At 35.2% G+C, this 27,649-nt stretch overlaps 1 protein-coding gene across 2 annotated transcripts in view; it reads right to left on the minus strand.

Annotated features, from left to right (window-relative positions):
* Positions 1 to 27,649, minus strand: part of ASXL3 (ASXL transcriptional regulator 3) — a 150,195-nt gene that overhangs the window by 104,505 nt on the left and 18,041 nt on the right. The window contains exons 2-3 of one of the 2 annotated variants that reach the window (XM_077975059.1): positions 8,180 to 8,288; positions 6,792 to 6,900 (exon numbers count right to left, since the gene is read on the minus strand). In XM_077975059.1, the coding sequence (XP_077831185.1) occupies positions 6,792 to 6,900; positions 8,180 to 8,288 (218 nt within the window). Of the gene's footprint in view, positions 1 to 6,791; positions 6,901 to 8,179; positions 8,416 to 27,649 lie in introns of those variants that run through there. The other variant, XM_077975058.1, reaches the window with a different exon arrangement.

Raw genomic sequence — 27,649 nt, forward strand, 5'->3', positions numbered from 1 at the left:
ACTGTATCCTCTGAGCCAATGAAAACAAAGAGTGAGCTGAGTAACGTTTCATTAAGTTAACACAACTCTGCCAAGAATCACACAATCAGAAACCTACTTATAAAACTGGCCATAAAGAATAATGAAAAAGGACTCCATAAAATTCTTCAAATGTTGGAATCATTATTTGCCCTGGGATTTAAAGTCTAAAACATAAGATTCTTTTTTTTTTTTCTTTTTCCCCCCAACAGAGACTTTTAAAATACTAATTCTCTTGCTAGAGTGCTGCTTCCTCCCTGAAAGTCATTAGGGTTAAGAGCAAGCAGAACCTTTTTTGATCTCTGTGAATGAAATGTGTACAATCTCTAGTTTCCTCATTTAAAAAGAAATATATAGGATGGTTACTGTTGATTTTAAGCGTGAACTATATTAGGGCCACAAAAAGAGAAACTTAGTAAATTGTTAATAACAATTTATAGAGGATGAAGAGGGTGAAGACTGCCTATTGATGGTATCATTTCACATAAAATATGTATGAATTCTGCAGACCAGCAACACATTGTGGGTCAACTTAATATGTGTTAGGAAACTCATGATATATCAATGTATTATGCTCAGATAACAACTCAGACACAAACATACCCATAAATCTCTGACTAAAATAGACCATAAAATTTATAATATTTTATTTGGGTGACACAGATTTATACTTATACAGGCATAAATGGTCATGGGTTGTCAACACAGATATATCGAGTAATTCACCTAAATCACTCTCTGATCTCTAAAGTTTAGCTTTTAAAATGTCAACAGTTTACATTCTCAAGTCTAATTCTTATTAACTTGAGAGACTATTCAGAAGTCAGAGAAACACATAAACATAGTTCTCTGTCTTGTAAATTCCACAATTAATAATATACCACTTTTCCTACATTGTAAAATTTTGCAACAAAACCTTGTAACAAAGTACCTTGGCAACACATCTCCCATTTTAAAGGAATATTTCCCTGCCCAGTTGATTCCAAGAAGAGGACTAAAGTATTATAATCATTATCTTAATTCTGCCTAAGGACTCAAGTGTTAATGACTGGAATCGAACTGCTAAAATTCCTTTCTTGTCAGTTTTTACAAAATACTTTCTTCTCAAATACTTCTATGCTTATCCCCTAAACGGTACAGCAAGTGCCAATAAATAGTTGTCAATCTGATATAACACTATGGTAGCAGAGGCTTATTCTTTCAACGCATCAAGGGTATGTTACAAATTGATGGTTAATATTCTTCTCAATACTCCCCAGTCTTTCATCCCAAAGGATGAATATAAGAAGGAAAGATGAACAAAATAGCAAAACAGATGATGTAGTCATCCCCCACTCCCTTTCTCCCTCCTCCCCTACTTTTCCCTCCCACACCCCTCTCTCTTGCTCCCTCACACACACATCTACTCATATACCCGACCTCCTCTCTCTGATCACATTTTCAAAGTTTATTTGTACAGCTGTAGGGAAGTGTGGAAAGTATATTCATTCTAACTTTTGGTTCAAATATATATTAGAAACAGAGTAAGCAAGGAAATCACCTAAAGCAGAGTTTCCTGACATTTATCACTGAATTGCAAGAAATCAAGAAATCATGTGGTATGCCACTACTTTATTGGGATAAGCCAGGGGTTCCTCTTTGTCAATGTCTTAATTTTAGGATCATAATAGATGTGTACTAACGTTGGAAAGGCAAACTGTACCAGTGATGACTGGCTAGTAAGCGTTCCCTGTGGTTCCAGGCAAGGTATCAGAGTAAGGAGAGCCTGGCCTTTGGTGTCACACCTGGGCTTGCAATTTGGATGGCACATTTAATCTAAGTTTGTTCCCTCACAGGTAAAAATAAAAGTACTCAATACATTTTCAATATCTAGGTTTGAAAATGTGTCCTGAGGCTAGATTAATAAGCTATACCCAGAGGTACAGGGTACTTACATGGAGATGCAATTGTGGTTTGCAATAAGATACAAAAGTGAGCAAGTCAAGGAATACTCAAGGAAATAAGCTATTTACTATTCTTTCAGTGATTTCCCAAAGTTATTTCCTGAATGCAACTTCAAAGAAGAGGTCAGGAAATCTAATTTGTGTCACATTAGCTGGAAATGTTTGGGTATGTGTTATTTGGTGAAGCGCCTACTCACATTTTACATGAGGGAAGTTTGCTTATCCCTGCTTTGGCTTCACTATTGGCCGAGTGCTTTCATGCTATTTGTCACCCTTTCTCAGCTACTAAACTCCCATGGTTTCTCTGGAATTTAGGATTAGTCATTATCAAAATCTCCTGCAGCCTCCATATTTTCTCTGAAAACTCCCTCTACTTCTTAATATATAAAATCTGGCTGTCTTCCCAGCCAGGACACTGGCTCCTCTGGAATGCTCTCAGGTGGTAGCCTTTTTCTTTTCTACACCTCTTGTACCACTGGGCCTAGAAATAGAATAAGTGACCTATATTCCCCTCACTGTTCCCTCCAAAACATTTTCCCTCCCTGGTTCCTATGATGCCCCCAGCATTGTATCTCATGTCATCAGACTATATTACTAACTATTCAACCTACTGTACTTATCTGCCAATTCTTGATTATTTTTCATTTTTTGAATATGTTAGCTGCTAATATGACATCCTGTCAATGTTAGTTCTACTATAATTGTTTGTTTCAATATCCATGCTGATGATTCTCTAATATCTTATGCAAGGGTCACCACCAGCCTTTAAAACATCTTTGTGCAAAAAGGAAAAGGCAATCTTTTTTCCAGGTGGACCCAGTCCCATCCCACAGCACTAGGCCGGGCAAATGGAGGGGTGCTGAATTTCAACCACTGATGCCACCTCATCCAGGCAACTCTTGAGTGCACACATGGCCTACACACTCTTGATAGCCTGAAACCTAACCCCCTTCTTTCTTATCAGCTCAGAAAATACATCCCATAATAGTATCCTAAATTCAATCCATGCATTCTACTCTCACATCACTTACACTTCCAACTCATTTCCTTTAGCACACCAAATCAGACAACCTTTTCACACCAATGAGACTTCCTTCTTCACACTATCCTTCAGTCACCTCCACATCGGCTTAAATTCTATGGACGGCCGGGCGTGGTGGCTCAAGCCTGTAATCCCAGCACTTTGGGAGGCCGAGACAGGCGGATCACGAGATCAGGAGATCGAGACCATCCTGACTAACACGGTGAAATCCCATGTCTACTAAAAAAACACAAAAATCTAGCCGGGCGAGGTGGCGGGCGCCTGTAGTCCCAGCTACTCAGGAGGGTGAGGCAGGAGAATGGCGGGAACCCGGGAGGCGGAGCTTGCAGTGAGCTGAGATCCGGCCACTGCACTCCAGCCTGGGCGACAGAGCGAGACTGTCTCAAAAAAAAAAAAAAAAAAAAAAAAAAAAAATTCTATGGACATTTGCCTTCATTACTCCACTTCATATACCCTTAACTCCTTTCTTTCTTGCTTGCTTGCTTCATCATCACATTTGGCAAAACCCCAGGGTCAGTCACTATACACCTCCTCTGCGCTTGTAGAGTGGTCCTGAACATGACTGGAGAAAAATGGACAACCATGTAGGCTGGTCTCTTAGTAAATTCAGGATGAATAACCTTAAGAATGTCCTTAATGCTGTCAGACTCTCTCAGACAAATATTTTGTATCTTCTCCTTAAGTCTACAAAACTACCTCCCCTATTCTCACCCTTAACTGATGGACTTGTTTTCTATTTCGCTGAGAAAAATAACACACACAGCAGCACACTTCTACAAGCCCCTTCCACATGTACTCGCCTACCTTCACTTCTACTGAAATACCCTCGCTTTTCCTACTGCCTCCTTTAGAGCACCTGTCTACATCTCTTGCTAAGACCAATCTTTCCATTTGCTGAATAGGTCCCATTCTCCCTCATCTAAGCAAGGCATGACAACAGAACACCCCCGCCACATTATCAATTTTCCTCAACTGAAATATTCCCATTAGTGAATAATTTTCTAATAACCATTTCCCATTTTTTAAACTGTCTCTTGATCCTTTCCTTTCCAGTCATTTTCCCATTCCATTCCTTCCCTTGACCTCAAAATTCCTTGAAAGAATTGTCTACACTTGTGGTCTCTAATTTATCTCCTCCCATTCTCTTGAACCCACTTTATTCAAGCTATGGTCTTACGATTCCACAAAAAATTACCATTGTCAAGTTCATCAATACCCTCATAAAGGTAAATCCAGTGGTAATTTCCTAATCTTCATCATGAATTCACATTATCAAAAGCATTGACACATTTGAGTCGCTTCACCCTCAGAAATACTTTCTTCATTCGGTTTCCAGGACAGAAAATCTTACCGTGTCCATTTACCTTCAGTCTCACTGTTTTCTACACTCTCTCCAAGCTCTTAAAATTCAAGTGCCCCTGAGCTCAGTCTTTGGGCCTTTTTTCTTTTCTATTTACCTTCAGTTCCTTGGTAATGTCATCCAGTTTCCCATCTTTAACTACCATCTATAAACTGGCCACTTCCAAATCAGTATCTCCAACAAGGATCTTTCCCATAAATTTCAGACAGATAAAATCAGTTACTTACGACATTCATCTAGATATTGAAAAATAATCTCATGTCCAGAACTGAGCTCCTGATCAACACCACCCTTGCCCTTAACTGGTTCCCTTGAAGATTCTTCCATCTAAACTAAGGACAATGCTATTGTTCAACACGCTCACATACTCAAACTCTGGAGTCATCCCCAACTCCTTTCTCTATCTCACACTCACATTTATCTGTCAGCAGCTTCTGTCGGATCTACCAGAATCCAATCACTTTTCATCTCATCCACTGCTACTACCTGCCTTCAAATCAACAACACCTCTCCTCTAGATTATGACAATAGCTTTCTAATGGGTGTCCTTGTTTTCTTCCTTGTTCTCGTATCTTTTTCATAGTTAGTGATCCTGCTAAAACCTACATGTGGCCATTGCCTTTCTAGCTCAAAACTCTACAATGGCTTAATTTCCCACTCAAAACAAAAGCCAGCATCAAGGCACCATATAACTTGGCCCCCATAACTTCCCTGGCTTTGTTTCTTACCATACTCTCCCTTGTTCATTTTGGCCTCACAGCCACACCAGCCTCTTGCTGTCTCTGGAATATATCAGACAGTCTCCTGCCTCAATGCCTTTGTATTGCTGTTCCCTCTACCTGGAGTTCTCTCCCCTGAACACCTGTTCTCTCATGCTCCTCAGGTGTTTCCAAAATAAAACCCTCTACCCTCCTCCCCCACTCCCTTATTTTGCCCTGTATCACTTGTCACCACTGAATAAGCTATACATTTTAGATATTGATTTTGCTTATTTTCTCTCTCTCAAAGAAAATAAGCTTCATGAGAGATTTGCTTTTGTTTTTCACCACTGTAACTGCAATGTCAAGAATAGTACTTGGCACGTGAAAGAAGCTCCGTATATATGTTGAGAGAGCACACAAGCACTCACCCAGGCACGAGCGCCACACGAGGAGCAACTGTAATAAGATTCTCCTTCACCCTCCTGAAAGGGAAAAGTATGCCCCACTCACCTCCCCTTTTTGAAAGCCAGAAATTACTGTGATTCTCTGCCTTTTCCCCTCTCTAATCACAAGGACCAGCCAAGGTTCACACCATTACCACAACAATTGGGGGGATGCTCAAAAAGCCTGGGAATAGGGACAACAAGTCAGATGAAAAGTAAAACATCCATAAAGCAGTCTGCAGCCATTCTTGTAATTTCCTTAGGACAATAAGCTGTGTTTTTCCTATATTAAATTCACAAGCTTTGCTACAGATCAGAAAGGAACTGAAGCAGTATCAGTCTTACAGGGTCTATCAGCACACAAGTTTAAATAGCAAGAGCATTCAGTGAGCATGCAGAGGACAAACAAAGGGACTCCATGGCCATTAATAAAATGAATGACTTTGGGTTATTACTGAAATACGATATTTCTGCAAACATCCTTTAAGGTTTGTTTGTTTAAAGGTAATTTACTGATTCCTATGAGTCTAACGACAGAGACTTTAATTACACAGTTTTCTCTCAAATCATGATCTGGGTCCCTTTGTGGAACCAGTGGGTACAGTAGAAGAAAGCACTGCAGCTATTGTGGGACAAAGATTTGCCAAAATTGCAGTGCAGAATTATGTACACCAAAAGAATCACAATATAATTGTCTTGAGGAAGATAAAAATAAGTTCACATGTAAAATTCAGAGGATAAAATTCAGAGGTGGAAAATGCCCCCCCTTAAAATTCTGGAAGGGTCACTCGCTTCTCAAAAGTGTCTAACAAGAAAATATCTTATTTGGCCCTCTTTTCACTGTGAGGAATGGTAACACTGAGCTTCATTTGCAAAAGACAAACCAAGGAACAAAGCTATTATAAAACTACTTGTGATTACAGGAAAAAATCAGCACAATCAGAAATAAAACATTAGCATTCTCAATCCTCCCGTAAGAATGAAACCACTAGATACCCCCAGTAACCCTCTCACTTTGCAGGAGAAATATACGGATACTTAAAGAAGTATTTAAGAAAATTATTCAGGGAAATATGTACTGTTAAAAAACAACAAAAGCAAAGAACTATATACTTCTTTTAGATGCTATCCTTTTTGAATCAAAACACCTTGATAAATCTCAGGGGTAAAAATTTGGAAGACAACTGTATTGATAACGGTGGGCAATTCAATTAATGAATCATTGGCATTCTATATAATTTTTAAGAGAACAAGGGATTATATTTTGGAATTCATCACACTTACCTCCATTTTCTTCTCCACGGGCATTTGCCTCGGCCATATCTGTACCATCCAATTCAGATTCACAGACTAAATCCAACGTGCCATCTGCTGGGCATGACGACTCCTCTTTCTATATTATTTTGAAAAGTGATGATTTATGGAGAAGATGTATTAGCAACTAAAAACATTCAAAATACTTGCAGAATCCTAAGTATGATCAGTTATTTGTGATTTAACATTTCCATACTAATTTACCTTTTAATGTAAAATCATTCTTGGGTTAAAAAAAAAAATGGGTAAAGCCCATTGCTACTGTTGATTTTTTTTTTGGATAAACTTTTAAAATCTATACCCAAAAAAAGTTTCCTTTTGACATATGTTGTTTCCATTTTTTTTTCAATTCTACATTTTTCCTCATGTAAAGAAATGGCTTACCAACTCAGAATTTTAATCAGTTACTTAAATACCCAACTTGCTACAAAGAGCAATGGAAAAATTACAAGTCTTTCTGATTAACTAACCGGTGTTATTTTCTGAAACACACACGGTGGACCACAGCCTGATGCTTAGTAGCTAAAGAAGAATCCTTGCTTTGTTGTCTAGGTATAACTTTTGACATAAAAAACAAAACAAAACAAAACAAAACAAAAAAACACCTTATATGTAGTTAATGAACTTTAAATATAATCCATGACTTATTAAGGCAGAAACTTCTTTCTAATTTCTAAGAAATAACACAACGAATTTACTTATTCCAAGTTACACAACGATTTGTAGACTATAAGCTTTTGTCTTCTGGAATTTTGCATTTCAGGTGGCATTTCCCCTAGATAAAAATGGGAATGCCTTTAAAAAAATTATACTAAAATAATTAAGACTCAGTTATCTGAAGCTTTTATTTCTCTCTTCTTCTCATACAAGTGTGCATTAGTAAAACTTCCTTGAGATCCCCATTTAAAATTGAATATTAGATTCAATTCAATGTTTTCAAGCAAAATGAATAAATGTCTTATTTTTATAAACGATAAGGGTATACAGGTGTGAAGCCTGTGTATCAACTGACGGTCATTAAGTCAAAGAGTCCATGGTAACTCTGATCATCTTAAACTCCTGGCCGATGACCCATGACACTCCTCCCCATAAATTTTAAGGAATCAAGAATTTTAAGGAAGCCACAACTATTCACCATTACCATATGTCATGGAGTGAAACCACAGATATGCTTTACTTAAAGAAAAATGTCATTGTTTATTCTTAATATGAAATCATTTTTAAGACATCTGTAAACATTTAAAAGGCATAGGAGTCATTCTTCTACTCTTCATCCAAATCTAATTTTGTTTACCTTCACATGTCTGAAAAAATGCATGATACATAGTAATAACAATATGCAGAACAATGCAACTTACTTTGAGAGCATACAGGCCTGACTTTCCAGGGATTTTGAAGAATGTTCCATCCCCTATTCGAGTGTTAGTGTGAAGCATTGCATTCAGACAGGCTAATGGAGAGGTTCCACTAGAAAATAAAAGTGTGCACAAATGAAGCAGTTTGAGGTACAGCTTCTATTGCAAAACTATTCTCTGAGTCTCTCTCTCTCTCTCAAAAAAAAAAAAAAAAAAAAAAAGACCTCTTTGCATGCCTTTTAAAAATACCCTCCCAACCCTGAAAACATCTACATTACAATAAAGGGCCAGTCCAGTTTTACCAAAGTTAATCAGATGCATCTGTCTTATAAGGCTTCAGGCAAAAGTCTCTTGAATTGAAATTATGCTTTTATTCATAGAGTAACCAATACTGTATTTTACAGACACCAAAGCCCAAATACTTATGTGGTGTTATTTTACAAATAACACCATGAAGCCTTAGCTTTTAAATATTACAGACAACTTGATGGTTGCACTTGAATGATCAAAAAAAAAAAAAAAAAAAAAAAACCCACCAAGTTCAAGAGCAGCTCCATCCCATAGGTTTAAAAGCAACAAAAGAATAATAAACCAGGGAAGAACTGATTTGAAATTATAAGTATTTAAGTTACTCACAGGACTGCATTTCTCACATGGCAAAATAAGAATGTACATATGTGTTTAGATCTCTGATACAGCCTCTACAATGACATCCTTTTCTCAGTTAGATATGTCAAAGAAATATGTATTGGGAAATTCTGTCCAGCTAACAGAATTCTGTAGTAAACATGCAAGTGATTGAAATATAAGATCACTTTTTAAAGAAATCAAACAGCATTAAACTAAATATCAAAGGACATATGTATAAACATTATTAGAATGAGTTCATATACTTGAATGATGCTTATAAAATATAAAGTACATATGTATTTCCTGGGGTAGAATTCAGAACAAATTTTTGATTGCAAACTAATTATTTAGAAGCTAGAATTTAGAGCTACAATTATTGCCTTTCTAAATTATACACCTATATACATTTTACTTCCTAAAATGCCAAAACATCAATATCTGGTCAAACCAACTTTAGTTAAAAGCCCTACCCCCACTACCCTCACATGCTTCTGAGGAATTATGGGTATTTAATTCATATTCTGAGACCATACAGCCTTTAGGATATGAAGCTTTCAAACTTTGAATTAATAAGTTCCGAATTCTAACTTTAAATTTTGAGGGTAAAAACATAATTTGTGCTCCTAATTAAAAGTTTTCTAAAGACCAAGACTATCAAACCTCTTATATGAAAACTCACCAGTAAAATGCAAAAGTCAAATATGCCGAATTGCCAGAACACACTTAATAGCAAGGCAGCATACATATGCATCATGGTCATAAGAATTTTTAAGTATTATCATCCTACAAAGACAATTATTTTAGGAAGCAGCTTCTCTTTGCCAACATATAAATATGACTCCATTGAATTTGATAGGAAACAAGAATCAATATAAATTCAGTCACAGAACAATGCGGTTGTAACATTAAAGTACACATGGAAATAATGTTGTGTTTAGGTAATATCTTTCCTTATGAAGCTCCTACAACTTTGCAGACCTCATTTCATTATTTTCTCTCACAAAAGATTTTTCTCACATTTAGAGTGGGCCCAGGCATACCTATAAAGTAAAATATATTCATCTCCCCAGAAATGTCTTTCCATGAATCAATTCCAAATAAATCACGCAATACATGTTATACTGAACACTGCAAATACATATTTTTACATTATACTCTTCAGACAAAAGCATAGAAAATTTGAAGCTAAGAATGATTATGCCAGATTTTTGGAGTTTTAATTTAGTGGAACTGTCAGAAATACAGACTTTCCGTAGGGACTTGGCAAGATGATGTTAACACGGCAAGTAAAACAGAATCCAATACATAAAAATGACACAATGTAGAATTTTAAAATTATAACTTAATAAAACTGTTCACCTAATATGAAACCTCACAATGCTGTTTCTTCTCTTTATTCCTAAGGCCCTAATCCATATGAGTCCAAGAACTCAGATTCAGCATGTTAAATAATAATACAGATTTAAAGGCAATGACTAAGTACAAAACAAATGTAACATGACTATAATTTACATTTCCTTTTTAAGGTATAGCAAGCTAAAGATAATTGTAGAAGATAAATTGGCTATTAAATAGCAATTTAATGCTGTGCTTGCTGCAAACATATGTGATAAGCACCCAGTTTTCTACAAATAATAAGCTCTATTAAGCATGAATACATTATTAAATGATACTTTTTAGTAACTCAATAAACACAAGATTTACTATGGAAAAATTTAAAAATATGTAATTCACAATCACAACATCTCCAAAGTCTCAATGACTATTGCAATTTCTATAAATCTTTCCCAAAAGAAACTTGTTTTATTTCAAAACTATACAACATTTGCATTAGAAAACAATTTGTAATCAAATGCAAATTTCACCACTAAAATCACTCACTGATTAGTCACTTAGTTCTAAGCACACTTTATGATGGAAAAACTAGTTATCCAGGTCCATTTTATTTAAAAACAATGAAAAAGACACATCAAAAGAGCTAAATGCTTGCTAAAAGGTAACTGATTCATCCAGCGTAAAATATACACAGGAAAATGTATTTCAGAAACATTTCACACCATTTCCTTACTGCTGTCATCCCCAGCAATTCCACCAACCACAGAAAACAGACTACATTTGCTGCAGAAACGTCTTAACTGCTATTGAACAGAAATAAACAAAAGTCTCGTGTCATTTTATTATTTTTATATTCAGAAAAAATAGAACTGGCATGTATACTATATATTGTATATACATATATATATCTTCAACATAAAGATTAACTGTGGGTAAAAAAACGAGGCAGATGTACATGCTATAAAAGTTTGTATTCTTAGATAGAACTGATCACCTTCTATGTAATGGTTCTTCTTTTTAATTTATTCAACAAAATTTTCTTCACAGTTAATGCAAAAGCTCATCACCTCAGTCGGAATTCAGAGGTCTGAAATCCCGTAACTATATGTGTGTATATATGAAATAATAAAACATCAAACTTTTAATGTAAAAATCTCTGAAATTTCAAATTTACTTACTTTCTAACAAGATGAATTGGAAAAACCGCGATATCCCGATTTATAGAAGGAAAACAAAAAGAAAGGAAGAAAACAAAAAGTTAGTTTTCCAACTTAAAACACAATTCTTCATCTTACCATTTCAACAAATAGGACAATGCACAGGAAACCCACCAAAGTCAAATTTGGCTGCCTATGGGGAGGTTGGGAAAAAAAAAAAAACTGGGGCACTGGGCTGAAAGGTGACTTTGATTTTTTTCCCCTAATACTTCTATGATGTTTTCATTTTGTTCACAAAGCCCATGTATTTCCATATAATAAATATAACTAGAAATAAATAAGCAGGACAATATTTGTCCCCAATTCTTTTCTTTATCCCATCCCCTATAATTGGGCCCTTTCCTACACACCTGCCAGGGTAGATATACAGCTTATTCTACTTGTTTGTTTTTCCCCCTGGACTCTAAGGCTGTGGACCCTTCTGGTTTGTTTTCATTTCCCACAACCCCTGAAGCAGAACAGGGGTGGAATTTGGAGGCAAGGGAGCAGGCATAATTTAAACTGTCTAGACATCAAAGAACCCCTAGAGATGCTTTACAGAGCCCAGTGCTGTGTGAAATACAGAAAAACTATTGCTTTATATTATCAAATTGCTGATGGAACACACACAATTTTACCGATAGTGAATACTTAGTGAAAGGAATGAAAGGCCTATCTATTAAATAATTTTAAAAACCAGACAGAATACCTGGGGAATGCAATTGGAAGACTATTTGCAGGCATGACAAAGAAAATATAATTGTGAGCCATTATTCCTTTACATATAACATAATGATTTATAATATTTAAGTAATTCAAATATTAAACTATTTTATTATATTAATGTTACGTCTTAATAAAAATTTCAGATGTAATCTATTTCCTGCAAACATTTCTTTTAATCTCATTTTTAAAATATGGGAATGTAAAAAAATTAGTCCAGTGCAACAAAAGCATAAAAACTCAACAAACTCAAGCAGTTATTAAACATCATAATTAGTTACTGTGCTAAGTACTATTAATACAAATTAATATAAACAATTATATGCTCATTCTTTCAAAAAAATTAATAAACGCTTCTTTCAAGCACTTCAAATATTAGCTTTGAGAAAATATAAAGAAGATATTTTAAGAGTAAGTTAGGTGGGTCTTGGGTGCAGGTAATATTCTAATTCTTGATACAGTATCTGTGTTCACTTTGTGAAAACTGTTTAGAATTTGTAGACTAAATTCTGCATATACTTCAAAAAATGTTTTTTAGATATTAAAAAATTAATAATGTACCCTTAGATTTATTTATTTAATGGGCATGTACCTACTAGTGGAGAAGAATGGGGATGGTTCCTAAACAGACATAGTAACCCAGCGTATGTCAATTGACAACTCAGTAACCTAGATGATAACAAACTACCCTAGAAAAATCAAGGCCAAATGAACTTATTACTCTTGGGAAATATTACTATCAATAAGAAACTCTCTAAAATGACTGAAAATAAAACTTTAAAATTTAGAGTCCTTTATATATGTTACCTGAATGATATCTATATGTATGTAATATGTGTAGTTATATAAGTTATCTGAATAATTCCAATACAAAATGTTCTATTCTAAGCCTCAAATTGGATAGTGAAGAAACAGTGTTGCAGACTTCATGGTCTCTCTACAATCACTAACGAAAGCTTTTATTGTGCACTAACAGAGGAATAACAAAGACTCAGAAAATATAAACATAAATGGGAATAACCCATCAAATCAGAGATGGGTCACATTTCAAAGGAAGATATTTTGTGATTTGCTATGTGAGGATATCCATGTGGTTTTCAATATTCAATAGGTCTCTAGAGTAATGTTCAAATGCAGCCTTGTTACTCTTTTTATCAGGAGGGGTTGAGACAAAAAATAATTATCAAATAATATATGCTGTACACTTTAAAAATTTAGAGAAAGAACTTTGAACTCCAGACCTCGATGTGTATCTCTGGTTGGCATGAACATGTCTCTCTGTACAACAAATAAGAGATAGACATTTGAATTTAGAACCCTTATCCTATTAAAAACCCATCAAGACATCATTAGGTAGACTATAGCGATTCATACAGTCACACTCACTAAATGGACCTACTGTTTTAGGAATCAAAAATTCCAAAACATGAATACAAGGACAAACATTTGCTTAGTAGTACTTTAAAGCAGGATCTAGAGGGAAATTAAGAAATATCCCTATATAAGTATAAACCAAAACATACGATCTATATCATAATTTTCAAAGACCCTAACTAAAATAGGAGGTGAGGTGGTTATCTTTAATTATAGACATCTAGTAAAGAACATGCCACATACACACCTAGACACTGACAGCTGTTCTTCTACAACGACGTATGTCATGACATGCTGTATTACCACTCCTATGCTGGGGAAGGCAGTGGTGAACAGCGAGGAAGACTGCAGGCTCTGGAACCAGTCAGCCTGAGTTCAACGAGCTAAGTCATGTTGGACTTAACTTCTCTAGGTCACAGGTCCCTCGATCTAAAATGTGGAGAATAAAACTCACTCTGTCCTAGAGAACTAATCCGAAGATTAAATGAGTTACAATATATAAAGCACTTAGAACTGTGTCTGGTATGTGGTAAGTGTTCAAAAATTGTCTTATTTTCTTAATACTACCACTACTAACCATAGTAACCAACATCTAAATGTAAAAAGAATGACAAATGGAAAGAAATTAATATTTCACAGCTTGTTTGAAGAATTGGCTCAGGTAATATTTTAATTTTTAAAAACATTTAAATTTCTAATTTCATTTTCATCTCAGTATCAAAAATAAGTGAAGACATGGGCATGTGTACACAGCTCGTCCATAGTCTCTCACATGTGGATAGTATTAAAAGTAACTGATAACTTAGAAAGGGGACAGGGAGAAGAATGATAGCAACACATCTATTACTATAGTTATCATTTATTGGGCATCTATAATGTGCCTGGGCTTTCACAACTATTATCTATATTCCTCATGGCCACCCCAAAATGTAAGCATGATTCCCAGTTTTACAGACATGACTGAGATTCAGAGATGAGGAATCTTACTGAAGTCAGATAACAACTAAGTGATACAGCTGAAATCTAAATTATAATCTGATTCCAAAGTCTGTGCTCTTTCCACTATCTCACATTCTCTCTCCATAGAACTGCCTCCTCCATTTAATCTAACTTAAACACTTAAGCAAATATTTAGCACTTTGAGGAAATACATTTTAAAGCCACATGCTGCTAAATGATAAGGTGACCTACTTCATTTTCAATACTGCATATAGCAATGACTTATCCAGAGTAGATTTCAAATATAAAGAACTAGGCTGCAGAAGATGACACTGTTGGTTATCTTCCTCTGATAATGTCACCAATGAAAACAAAGGAAGAAGAAACTTAAAGAAAATATGATAGAGGCAGGGCATGGTGGCTGATGCCCGTAATCCCAACATTATGTGTGGCAAAGGCAAAAGACTGACTTGAGGTCAGGAATTTGAGACTAGTCTGGGCAACACGGTGAGACCCTATCTCCACAAATATATATATCTGTGTATTTGATAAATATATATATTATATATATATATAAACCATAAATAAGATATATACACACACAAGAGGTACACACACACACACACACAAAATACGCATGCACATATATACATATATGTGTGGTAGAGAATTCAGATCCATAATTGAGATGCCTCTTTATCAAACTGTGTCATTAAGAGAAAACACAATCCTTCTACTGAGCAAACATTTATTGAGCACACTACGTATGTATGTCAAGCTGATCTTGAAATAAATTTGTACTCCAACAGTGTTTTGCACATAATAGAAATGTAGACTGAACTGAACTAAATTTTCTGAATACATATGAAATGACAGGGGACTCAGCAGAAAGGCAGCCTTGAGGCATGTTGCAAACAAGAGAAAACCATTTGGAATTTAAATGTTATCCTTAGTTTATTCCAAGGAGATGACTGAGATGTGATCATGTACAAATATATCATGTCACTGACTCCTATGCAGAGGCAGTCAACCCATGGCCATAGGTGGCTCTTCAGGACTTTTATCCTATTTCCCTAGCCCTGCAAGCTCAAAAAAGTTATTTCCAATTAGGTCAAAAACTATATCTTACAAAATAAAACAGTAAATTTCATATATTAAAAGAATAGACACTGTAATTATATCTGGTATGAGGTAGTTTCATACCAAAATGTAAGTTTCTATATTCAACCTGCAGCTACTCATTCTCACCCATTGAATTAGCAATAGCTAATACTCTACCATTTCCAGAATCTGTTCTGTGGGATATCTGTCCCAAGTGCTGCTCAGAAACATTCTCAAATGTGTTTGGGAAATGTATGTTGCATTCTCCTTTTGCAAACTCATCAAATACATTAATAAGTATTATTGAAGTCTCTGAAAAATCCTATTTAATTCTGTGTTTCCTGATTATATACAATAAAAGAATCCTCTCCACCATAAGATTAAACAACATCTCCTATCATGGCATGCCAAAAAGTATACTTAGAGAAATGTTATACCATATTTACATGATTAGGATAACTAGAATAAAGCGCCTAGCAGTCAGCACTCCCAGGAATGTTTAATTTTACTAAGCAAATGTTAAAAGATTACTTCAAAAGTGTGCAAAAGCTCTCTTTTTTTCTGTGAAAAATACAGTGTGATTATTATATTCCCTGTATAAGTGTATAAAATTGAAAAACACATCCAGGAAGTGTAAATAGCATTGAAAATTTACAAACAGTATCTCTATGTACTTAAAAATACTATGTATTTGCAATACAGGTTGAGCAGCCCAAATCTGAAAATTGGAAATGCTCCAGAATCTGAAACTTTTTGAGCATCGACATGATGCTCAAAGGAAACAGCCATGGGACCTTTTAGGATTTCAAATTTTTAGGTTTGGGATGCTCAACTGGTATAACACAAATATTCAAAAATTTTAAAAAGTCAAAAATTCAAGAAACTTCTGGTCCCAAACATTCTGAATAAGGGAAACTCAACCTGCATTATATTACCCAACAGATGCCATGTATAACATGAAAATCATCTCACACATCTCCTCAGAGCAGATCTTCCTCCTGATCCCCACCAGCCTCACTCAGCCGTGGGTATAATCTTCCTCCTCCAGTACCCATCCCATGACTGATGCATCACAAAGCCCCAACTAAGTTCACCTGAAACCTTACATGTTTACTTTATTACATTCTATTTCAAAAAATATTTACCTCATTCACAAGACAATTCTATAATCTCTAACTGGTCTCCCTGCTTCAACTCCCAAGTCCAATTCATCCTATACACCGGTGCCAGATAATTTTCTTATTTTAAAACAACAACAGAAACACTGCTCAGATTGCTTCTTAGCCATGCCATTCACTATTGTTGAATCAGTGGTTTTCACTGCCCACCAAAGGAGGCACAAAGTCCTCAGGCCAGCATTAGGGTCATCTACAACACAGTTGCCATCTACCTCATTTTCATCTTCTCCAACTCTCAGAACACTCTCCTATAATCCAATCCAACTCAGTAAATCACCAACCTTCTACAGTTTCCCATGTCTGCTCTGGCTACCATCTGTATGGGGAAGACTTTTACAACCTAGGATATCCCCATTCCTCTAGAACAATCAGAATACTTTTCATATCTTTCATGGTTTATTTTCTTTGAAAATTGTTTACATCTTTAACTTTCCTGCCCTTACTACTTCCAACAAGTTTGAAAATTCCACAGGAGATAGACATATTTATTTTTATATTGCCTGACAAGCAATACCAATGTACTCGAAAGTTGTTTCTTGAAATAAATTTAATCACTGCAATAAAAGCTATTACAATCATGGATGTGTAGACATAAAAGACATGCAATGAGCATCACCAAAATTCTTTCTAAATTCATAGATGCAATCATGTCTGTGAAGGACTCTACACACCAAAAGGCTGCAGTGGCCATCTTACATTCGCACACCCTGCATTCTTTTATTTTAGGGACTCTCCCTTTCATAATGATGTGATTCCAGTATCCATCGAAAAAATAGGATTGATTTCCCCACCAGTAAGGCTGGCCAGATTAAACTATCTACTTGGTCACAGAAACTGGTAAGCTGGTGGAAGTTTGAGTATCTTTTCAAAAACGGATACAGAAAAAAAAGGAAAGAATATAAATTATCTTTCAGTAATAACATTAGCTATAAAGACATAAAAGGGAAAAGCTGGTGCCTATCTCTGCCTCCACAAGGCCAGGGTCTGAAGGGGATAAAGCTAACCAGAGGAAAGCAGAGTAAAGCAGGGAAAGAAAACAGGAGAAAAGATCATGGGAACTCCTGCATTGTCTGGTCATGTTGAAGATCAACCTGACAGACGTCCAAGTTAAATAAGCCAATAAGTCTCTAACTAGTTTTATTTTGGACGCCGAAGAGAGAGCTTATATGACTTGTACAAGCTGACTATTTTTCTAGGCCTCATTTACTTAGCCATAAAATAATGAGTTTAAAATACATGCGTTTTGAGGCTCAATTAATCCATTTCTGGTTAAGGTTTTAAGGGCAATTAGTAATAGTTCGACTATTAGCTTTCTGAAGTCCATTCCAATCAGGCTGCCTCTCAGCATGTTTCTCTCTCCCTCAATGCCCACAGCTCTCCTCTCTTCCTACTCATTTGTCAAGATCCCCTCACCTTCACCTCCTAAAAGCTACTAATCACCTCTGCAGTCCACAATGATGTTCTCTGCACTTCCAAAGGCATTACAGCCCATGCTACTATTGTAGCATTTAGTTCTTTGCAGTCTACCACCACACTGCTTGACAGCAACAAGCTCCTTGAGGACTCTGACTTAAATAAAGATTCTTTGTGTTCACCTCATAGTGCCTTGTGAGATTTGAGCACTCAGAACACATTCAGGGGCTTGTTGACAAGCTAACATTTTACCATTTACAGAAAACAAAATTTCAAGCTTGACAATTCCATGTGTTGGCTGAGGACATCCAGAAATGGGAAATATTAAATACTCCAGTGAGAGCATAAACTGATATAACCAATTTGGAAAGGCATTTGGCAAGATCCAGTTTTTTAAAAAACTGTGCATGCTCTACAGATCAGCAATCCACTTTTTGGTACAGACCCTAGAAAAACACATACTTTCACAAAAAGACATTATTAGTTATAGGAAAAATAAACTGTAAATAACTTAAATGTTCAATAGGTTATGGCTACAGATTTAGATATACTTCTCCTATAGATTCGTAATAAAAGTATAAATCCTGAACTATGACTATACCCAGCAAATCTATGACATTGTTGCTTCTGAGGAGAAAGAAGAGGAAATCAAAGCAACTTCAGCTTTTTCTGTTAGACTTTATATATATATAAAAAAAGAAGCAACTATGCCACAAGCAGTCCACAACTGCTAATTCCAGCTACTGTTTGTTGGAACGTGGGTACTCTGCTGTATTTTCAAAGCAGAAAAAAAAAGCTTCATTATTTTTTTCCTCACAATGTGAGTTTTTTCTAATTCTATCAGATACTTCCCTTGATTCAATTAACGTTTTCATGCAAGCAAATGTAATTACATGGAAAGTGTAAAAGTACATCATTATACCCAGTTAAAAGTCCTCCTAACTCCCCTCAATCCCATCCACTGCCTCAGAAGGTCAATCATGATTTCTTCCAGATATTTTTGTATTTACATTCCTATCTATGCATATACTCAACTTTATGGTTTAGATTTTTACATTTATTTTCAACACAAATGAAAACAATTTTTCTCTTAATATTCTATAGAATTTAGTGTTTTAACATTTTACTTTATTAATTGTTACTTGAATTTTTTTTTTTTTTTTTTTTTTTTTTTTTGAGATGGAGTCTTGCTCTGTCATCAGGCTGGAAAGCAGTGGCGTGATCCTAGCTCACTGCAACCTCTGCCTCCCAGATTCAAGTGATTCACCTGCCTCAGCCTCCCGAGTAGCCAGGACTACAGGCGCACGCCACCACGCCCAGTTAATTTTTTTTATTTATTTATTTATTTTTTGCATTTTAGTAGAGACGGGGTTTCACTATGTTGGCCAGGATGGTCCCAATCTCCTGACCACATGATCCGCCCTCCTCGGTCTCTCAAAGTGCTGGGATTACAGGCATGAGCCACCACGCCCTGCATGAATTTTTTTGTAAGTGTATATTCTGCTTACAAATAGTGGAAAATTGATAAGATGTATAAGGCATTAATGTAATTTGACATTACCAAAAAGTAACATATCAAAAATGCAAATTAGTTTAATTATAAGATTTTGGATGTTTTTAATATTCATGTAATGTTCTTAAGAGTCTATAAAATATATGTACTCTATCATAATTTTGTATAAGGATTTCCTTATTACAGAACACTTAGTTTGCATTTAATTTCATCCATGAAAAAAGCGCTACAATTAAGACTTTTATATAGTGTTCCCTTTGTGTATGTACAACCATCTCCCTACAATAGATAAAAAGATTGTACTTCCAGTTGGAAGAGTGCTTTGAAAATTTTAATAGCTACTTCCAAATTACCTTCTAATGAGAGTAACTACTTAATGATGGATAGTATCAATCTTTAAATTTTCACTCGAGGAGTGGAGATGAAGAGGCCATTCCACGTGGGAGGAGCAGCATGAGGGCAGCACAAACGGACAGAAATGAATGTGGTGTGCAGGAACATGATTCCAGAGTGGGGAGTAAAAGAGAGAATAGGATAGGAATCAGATTCCAAAGGGAAGGTCCACACCACTTCATGGCGCATGACATTTGGTTCCACAGTTTAAATGCCATGGCAAAGAGCTTATTCTTCATGCAGGAGATGACAGAGAGCCCCAGAGGACTTTAACAAGGAAAGTGCTCTTGTCCATTTACTAGCACAAAGATAGATTTAAACTGAGATACACCTAGAAGACAGACCAGTTAGAAGTCTGCAGGACTGGCCTGCAGGGAAGATGGAGCAAGCTTTGTCAGAGAACTAATGGTAGGCAGCAATGTGAATAAAGTCAAGAAATACATGCTAAGACAAAAGCAAAACAAAACAGTAGGCTGTTTTTTCTTGTTGTTTTTTGGACAAAGACACTGACAAAATGTGTGAGATAAAAGGAGAAGGAGCTTAGGACTGAGAACTAGAGATGAATGGTGGTATAATTAAGATGGATAATACAGAAGAGATTAGCTTGACGGTATGATGAATTTAGTTCTGGACTCAGTGATTTAAAAGCATGCATCCAAAATTCAGATATGTACATGCATCAGAGAGTTAATGGTGGTGTTCAGGATAAACACTGGGGCAGCTACCAGTATAGACAGTATTTAGAAAATGGTGACAAGTGATTAACACAGTTGTAGAGTAATAAGAGAAAAATGACTGATGTGAGTTCATTATATTCCAAACTTCAGAAAACTGTATGAGAAAATATTAATAAGATCAAAGAAAGGAAAAAAATCCTATAAGAATTTTATTATAATATGATGTATACTCTAGCATCAGTATATAATTGTTTTATAAGCCAGAATAAATCTCTCTACTCATAGGTAGAAATAACCTGTAAGTAGGAAGCTATCTGGGAGATCTGGCCAGAAGGAACCATTCCTTTAAATACAGTTTCTTCTTGGTAAAACAAGAACATTACTAAACGCAAATTGAAGAAAAGATGAGAAAAATCACTCAAAATACCAACTCCTGAATATAACTCTAAGCACTATGTAAACTTTCTTCCAGCCTAATTCTTTCCATTCTAAAGTTATTATTTATTTAAATGCTGAATAACAATATTTATTATATCCTTTTACATACTATCACAAACCTATCAAAAATATCACATCAAACGGTTTAAAATATTCTGTGAACTTGTTTCAAGTTAGTGGTCCTCAACCTGGCTGTATGTTACAATTTTAGGGAAATTTTTAAAAATGCAAATTTCAGGGCCAACTTTACACTTATTAAGTAAAAATATCTGGGTGTGGTTGAGGTGTCAGTGTTTTCCTAAATCATTCCAAATGATTCAAATGTGCAACCAAATTTGAGAGTCACTGATATCAGTAGGGAACATTTAAACTGTCCTTTAATTACAATTAAACTAGCACTGATATGAATATCTTAATGCATATTATATTCTTTTCTTATAATCAAGAATACTTCATGTTAGGTTTGTAGAGTGGCATTATTAATTTATGAGATATGGGTTATTCAATGACCTTTGTGAATAATGCCAACTGACTTTTCAATGTGTTGTTTTGGTTTACATTCTCACCAGCAGTATATAAGCAAGACGCATCACTTGGAGTCAAGAATGAAATGCAAAGACTGATTAATTTATTAGGGAACCATAAAACAATTCTCAAGGGTTGCTTTAACTCTGATTTTTAGGATTATTAGTAAGACTGAATGCTTATCCACATATTTGTTTATTCCTTAGTTTTATGCATTGGAGCTCCTCTGCTGTTCATGTCCTTTGACCATGATGCTAGAGGGTTATTGTTTTTTCTTGTTGTTTTAATAATCTCTTTATATAATTCCTCTAGCATATTAACTAAAAATATTTTCTCCATTGTTTGATTGTGACTTAATGTTTTGTTTTTCATATGCAACATATAAAATGTTATATAGCCAATTATCTCCATCTTTTCCTTTGTGGCTTATTTTACAGCTTCTAACTGTGAAAAGTTATTTCCCTGTCAGAGGTGGATTTAAATGTTACATTTAAATTTTTTCTAATTTTTTTCTAATGGTATGACTTTTCATATTTACATTTCAATTGCGTCTCTATCTTTCTCAACATAAAACACATAGTACATGTTAAAGAAAAAATTATTTTCAACGTGTAAAAAAATCACATGTTGAAGAAAAGCATATTACATGTTGAAGAAAAAGTTATCATTTGTAATTGTTTTCTATGGTTCAGGAAAAAAACAGCACAGTTCCCTTGTTCATTACCTAATTTTTGATTCATCCTCCTACCCCTTTCTCTCCAGAAAATTCTGGTACTACTCATCTGAAATTCCTTGATCAGCAGAATGTCAAAAGAATTCAGGTCAGCATTTTTTCTGGCTATGGGAAAAATTTTACCTTTAAATGTTTGATAAAGGAAATGTCTAAAAATAACTAACCTAACCACTAGTGTTAAGACTGGCATTCATAACACAAGACAAGTGCCAATTTAATTTAGCTTCTTTCTCCTGTCCCTTCCTCCTCTTTCTTTATCCACCTATATTCTCAAGGTGCTTTGTCCACTGGTGGTTTCCATTTTGATTAGAAGTGCTACCATAGAAATATATTTTTTAAAACATAGCTTTCTAGAAAAAAAAAGCCATAGGTTTCTATAATAAACTGTAAGTTTTGTGAAATTCAAACATCATAATTATTTAAGGTGGTATGAAATATATATATGTAAAATACAGATAAAATTATGAAGTAAAAACAAACTTTACAAAAGGACCAATTTCAAAGTAAGTCCTCTCATGGAAACAAAAGGCTTTGGAAAGGATGTATAAATAGAAAGAGCAGTGAATTTAAGCACCCTCCCTTCCCCAAACTTAGTATGCAACACTTAAAAATACATCTTAAGAATACAGTAGTAGGCCTAAAAGAAATTCAATACACCCAGTTCTTGTTTTAATTTCACCCTCAGGGAAATATGATTCATGAGAAACATAAGTTCAGAGCAGGGGGTCGCAGAAATGCTTACACTTGCTACAAGCCAATATTAATACTCTTCTTCCATACATTAAAACCAGTAAAATAAAGGTCAAGATGACTAGGATCAATGTAAATGTTTAAAGAGAATAAATAACAATGTTGCAAGCTAATGGTTTTTACAATTTATAAAATTATACATACATATTAATAAATTCCACAAGCAATGCTACTAATCAGTTATATAAATATTACCTTTGTTTTACAGAAATACCTTCCTTAGGAAAAAATGTGCATTTTGATTACCCATGAGAAGAAATGTATCTATAAACAAAATAAGATTTCCTGTGCATTATTTGACAGCAATATCAATGCTCCAACCAGACACAGAGACTCTCCAGAGAACAATTCCAATAACGAAAAAGGAGAATATGTAAATGTAATCGGGGTAGAAAAGAGAATTGGAGAGCCAAGGTAATAGTTCAAGAAAAAATTATCTTAAACCTGGGCCCCTATTTAATCAACTAACGAAATGGCAACTGATTAAACCATTGCTAAAATTATCGAGAACTACCTATGTTTATGTAACAAAAGGAGAAATATTCTTCTGTTTCCCTTCATTTTTCAATCTTCCTAAAAACACAACTTGGGATATCACAGCTTCTGGCCATTTGGCAAGCATCTTATTTAAGTAAGCACAACTCCAACCAACTCATTTAACTTGAATTAATGTTCTTGGTCTTTTATATTGCCACTTAAAGCTTTCAGGAAATAGTTCCTGGATACACCTGCCACCTAATTTCATGAAATCAATATTTCACTAAAGCTAAGTCAGGAAATCTTAAGGTGCTGAATTCAATTATAAATGTTACTTCAGGAGTTGATAGTAGATAAAATGTAGCATTGACACTGAAAATCATTACAGTTAAAGGGCTTTGTCTTTTGGGGGTGTGGGGTGATTGTTTTCTAAGATACCAGTAACAATCGGTAAAGACAACATGATGTTAGGATAACAGTAACAGCTTTAACCTGTCTAGTGTCAACGTGGGTTTATAAGCACAGAAACAACATTCTCTCTGACTATACCTGAAATAAATCTATTGTAATGATGAGAGACAGCGATCATCAACATAAAATGAAAACTACTAGAATGAGTTCAAACTTCATCCAAAGATGAAAACAACTATTTACTGAAATCCAGACAAGTTACTCTTTAAGTAGAACACAATAATTCACCATATCTCTGTCATATGTACCATATTATACTTAAAAGCAGTGGTAAGCCAAAGTTCCACGTAGAAAAATTTTTGCAGACACATTAAAAACAAAAAAGCTTTTATACACAGCAAACACCTGATATTTGTCTTCAAATGCTATCTTTCCTCAGATAATTACTAACCACCTGATTGCCTTCCATGCACAGATCCTTAGAGTAAGTTTCTAGGATCTGACGTGGGGTATGTTTACTTCATTTTCAGCACAGACAGTGAAGAAATGTCAGAACAAAGACAGAAAATCCAAAATTCTAAACTTGTTCATTTGATAATCTTAAAATTGTTCCTTTTATCACTTGGCTTTTCAAACTAAGTGTGAGGAAAACTCTGGAAATTTTCAAAATAAACATTATCTTAATACATTCCTACGTCTCTCATTTCCTCCTTGGTTTGTTCATGTCTCCTAACCATCATTTTCTTCTTCTTTTCAAAATCTTTTCTCTAGGGACCTCACTTCAAGTCTAACGCTTGCCTGTGGCCCACAGTGACGGAAACACTGAGCTTTGGAATGGGCGAGACTCAGGCTCAGATAACAGATCTTTCCACTTATCACTGTGTGAAGTTAGGCAAGATACCTAGCTTCTCTCAGCACCAATTTCCTCATCTGTAAAATGAAGAAACAGCGCCCACTTCTCAATGTTACCATGAGGAATAAATGAGCTAAAAAAAAAATAGAAACTGCTTGGCTCAGTGCCTGACACTGATCAGTTACTACATAAATGTTAGTTTCCTGCCTTTTTGCCAAAATGACATTGAACAGACAGTTCTAATGATATTTACGGATACATACATCTGGGTTTTCTTTTCAGTTCTTTACCTGTATTCTACTCTTAGACCTAATAAACTTCTTCCATGTTCAACACTCAGCAAGCTTTTCATTACTCTAAAGGAAAATACTGAAATCATATTATATAAATAAATAACCAAGAAGAAGCACCACATTTCTAAGCAACATGTTCAAACTTGGAGAAACTCTAGTATATTTCTTGTAATAATTTAAAATGCATGAGCAGTTTAAGGCAAAGTAGAGGCAGTATTTATGCTGCAAATTCCTTAAAACTGCAACCCAATTTGATTCTTAGTAAAGCAGAATCAGAATAATGAAGTGCTTTCAGTGAAGATAAAACAGTCACTGGGAAAAATCAGCCTCAAGAATATTTATTAATGTCATCATGCCACTTCGTTTAGAAGGGTCCCAAGCAAAAGAGTGAACAAGGAGACTACAACTTCAGCAAGAAAGATCATGGAGATGCAGTCAATGTTCACAGGGAAAAAGGCTCTGGATATATACAAGAAAGGAAAATAAAACGCTTCTATCTAGTATTACATAGGATTTTCACGTTTAGATAAATTTGTGGTTATAATATGGCCACAGTTTACACAAACTGTAATTCAGACAGAGAAATTAGAAAGCACACCAGAGTCTCTTGAATTTTCACTTTCCAACAATTCACACTTTCTCACTTTCCATTCTAGTCTGCACTGTCACACTGACAAAACAGAAATAACATATGTGAGCGACACCAATCTGGGAATCACTCTCATAACCTTCTACCCAGTCATTCAAATCGCACTGCCTGACCTTCAGGTGTCCATTTGTCCTCTCATGCCCACTAAATGACAGGGGAATGAGTGACTCTTATGGGGTTCCATACGGGAAGACCCTCAATGTCCATTTTCACCCAACGTCACTAGCTGGTACCTACCCGGAAGGAATGAACGGAACCACTCCAATGCAATCCCAGCCACTCCTGCTAGTTCAAGCATTCGGTTCAGCATCACCTCATGACCAACACGAAAGCAGCTGAGGCTCTAATATAATCATCATGGAAAGTTGTCCCAAATCCTTCATTGGAGGAAGATCCTTCATACACACCAACGCTGTCTCCAAGCCATGCCGGGGTCTGAAACCAGACTGGAAAATATTATATATGTGTATATATAGTAAAACTCCCACAAACCACTTTCTATGACTCTTCTACTTTGTCATATTTATTTACAGCTGCTTAACCAATCCTATATATATTGCCTTCTCAAGATGAAAATATGAACATTTAAGGAAAGATCCTTTCCATAGCAGAAGGTAAACTTAAAGCATATGAAGACCTGGTGCTGCCTGTTAAGGTAGTTGAGGTGATCCCAAATGGAAAATAGTTTGTCCTGAAGGGAAGAAAGAAAACACAATATTGGTTTCCAAGGCTAATCTAAACAGGGTGGACAGAAATCAGTGTTCAAAAGAGAGTGAGAAAAAAAAAAAAAAAAAAAGCCTTGACTCAGCAGATAGAATAGCAATGCCAGATTAACCCTTGAAGGTCTGTTTGATATTATCAAATGTGTCTTTACTCCTCCTGAATCCCACCACTTTCATAATCCTAACTACCATCACCCTGACAGCATTATCTGACTCCCTCCTGATCAAAGAGCGCTAGACTGATTGCACTTGCTTATGATGGAGCAGGGCCAGGAACCTTAGAAAGAACAACAACTTGAAATGGTAAGAACTTTTTTTTTTTAAATGATCAATGGAGCTCCAACAGCTATCATACATAAAAAGCAAAAAGAATTCAACCCAACTAAAAGAATTTCAGTTTTCCTTCTCCTTAATGAATAGGCTTTTAAAAAACAAAGTAATAGACATTACATAGAGTATTTAAAGTTTAACCAGATAATTCACTGTTTTTCCCCCCCTTGGGTCCTTTATTATAAGATTGAGGACTATTTCCTTTTTGCTTGCCCCTTTCACCTAAACTAATATAATAGTGACTACTGAAACTTTTAGTCCTACTGCCAAATTTTACCAACTTCCTCTAGTTCCAGAATCATCTAAAACAAAATTAAGTGGGGTAAATCACTGCAGTATTATTTTCTATGTACTTATCCTAAATTATTTTTGAGTCAAACTGCTATCTATAAAAATGCTCATCACATATAATTGCATTTAAGGTTAATAGAATTCTGTCTTCTTATCTCCATTTAACTTGCTCTACTAGCCAGACTCATTCCATCCTTGTCAGTTATTTTCTATCTATATTAAAACAAAGAAAACTTGGAAATACCCATTTGGTATACTGCCTCCCCTACCTACTTGGTATATATTTTGGTTCCTATGTCAATTATTCTGCTGATGTCAAATACCTAGAAATCTTTTAGATATATTTGGACCTGAGATAGCAAACATAATACTCATTATGTTTTTCTGGACATCTTTACTAACTTTACTGTATATCATAAAGAATAATAAGTCTCTCACTAAGGATAATGCAAAGAATTGACTCACCTAGGCATAAAACTCGGAAAACATTATTTTGCAAGAGAGAGTTCACTTGGTTGCTTAGTAATAT

This window comes from Macaca mulatta, chromosome 18 (genome assembly GCF_049350105.2).
Source record: "Macaca mulatta isolate MMU2019108-1 chromosome 18, T2T-MMU8v2.0, whole genome shotgun sequence".
Lineage (NCBI taxonomy): Eukaryota > Metazoa > Chordata > Mammalia > Primates > Cercopithecidae > Macaca > Macaca mulatta.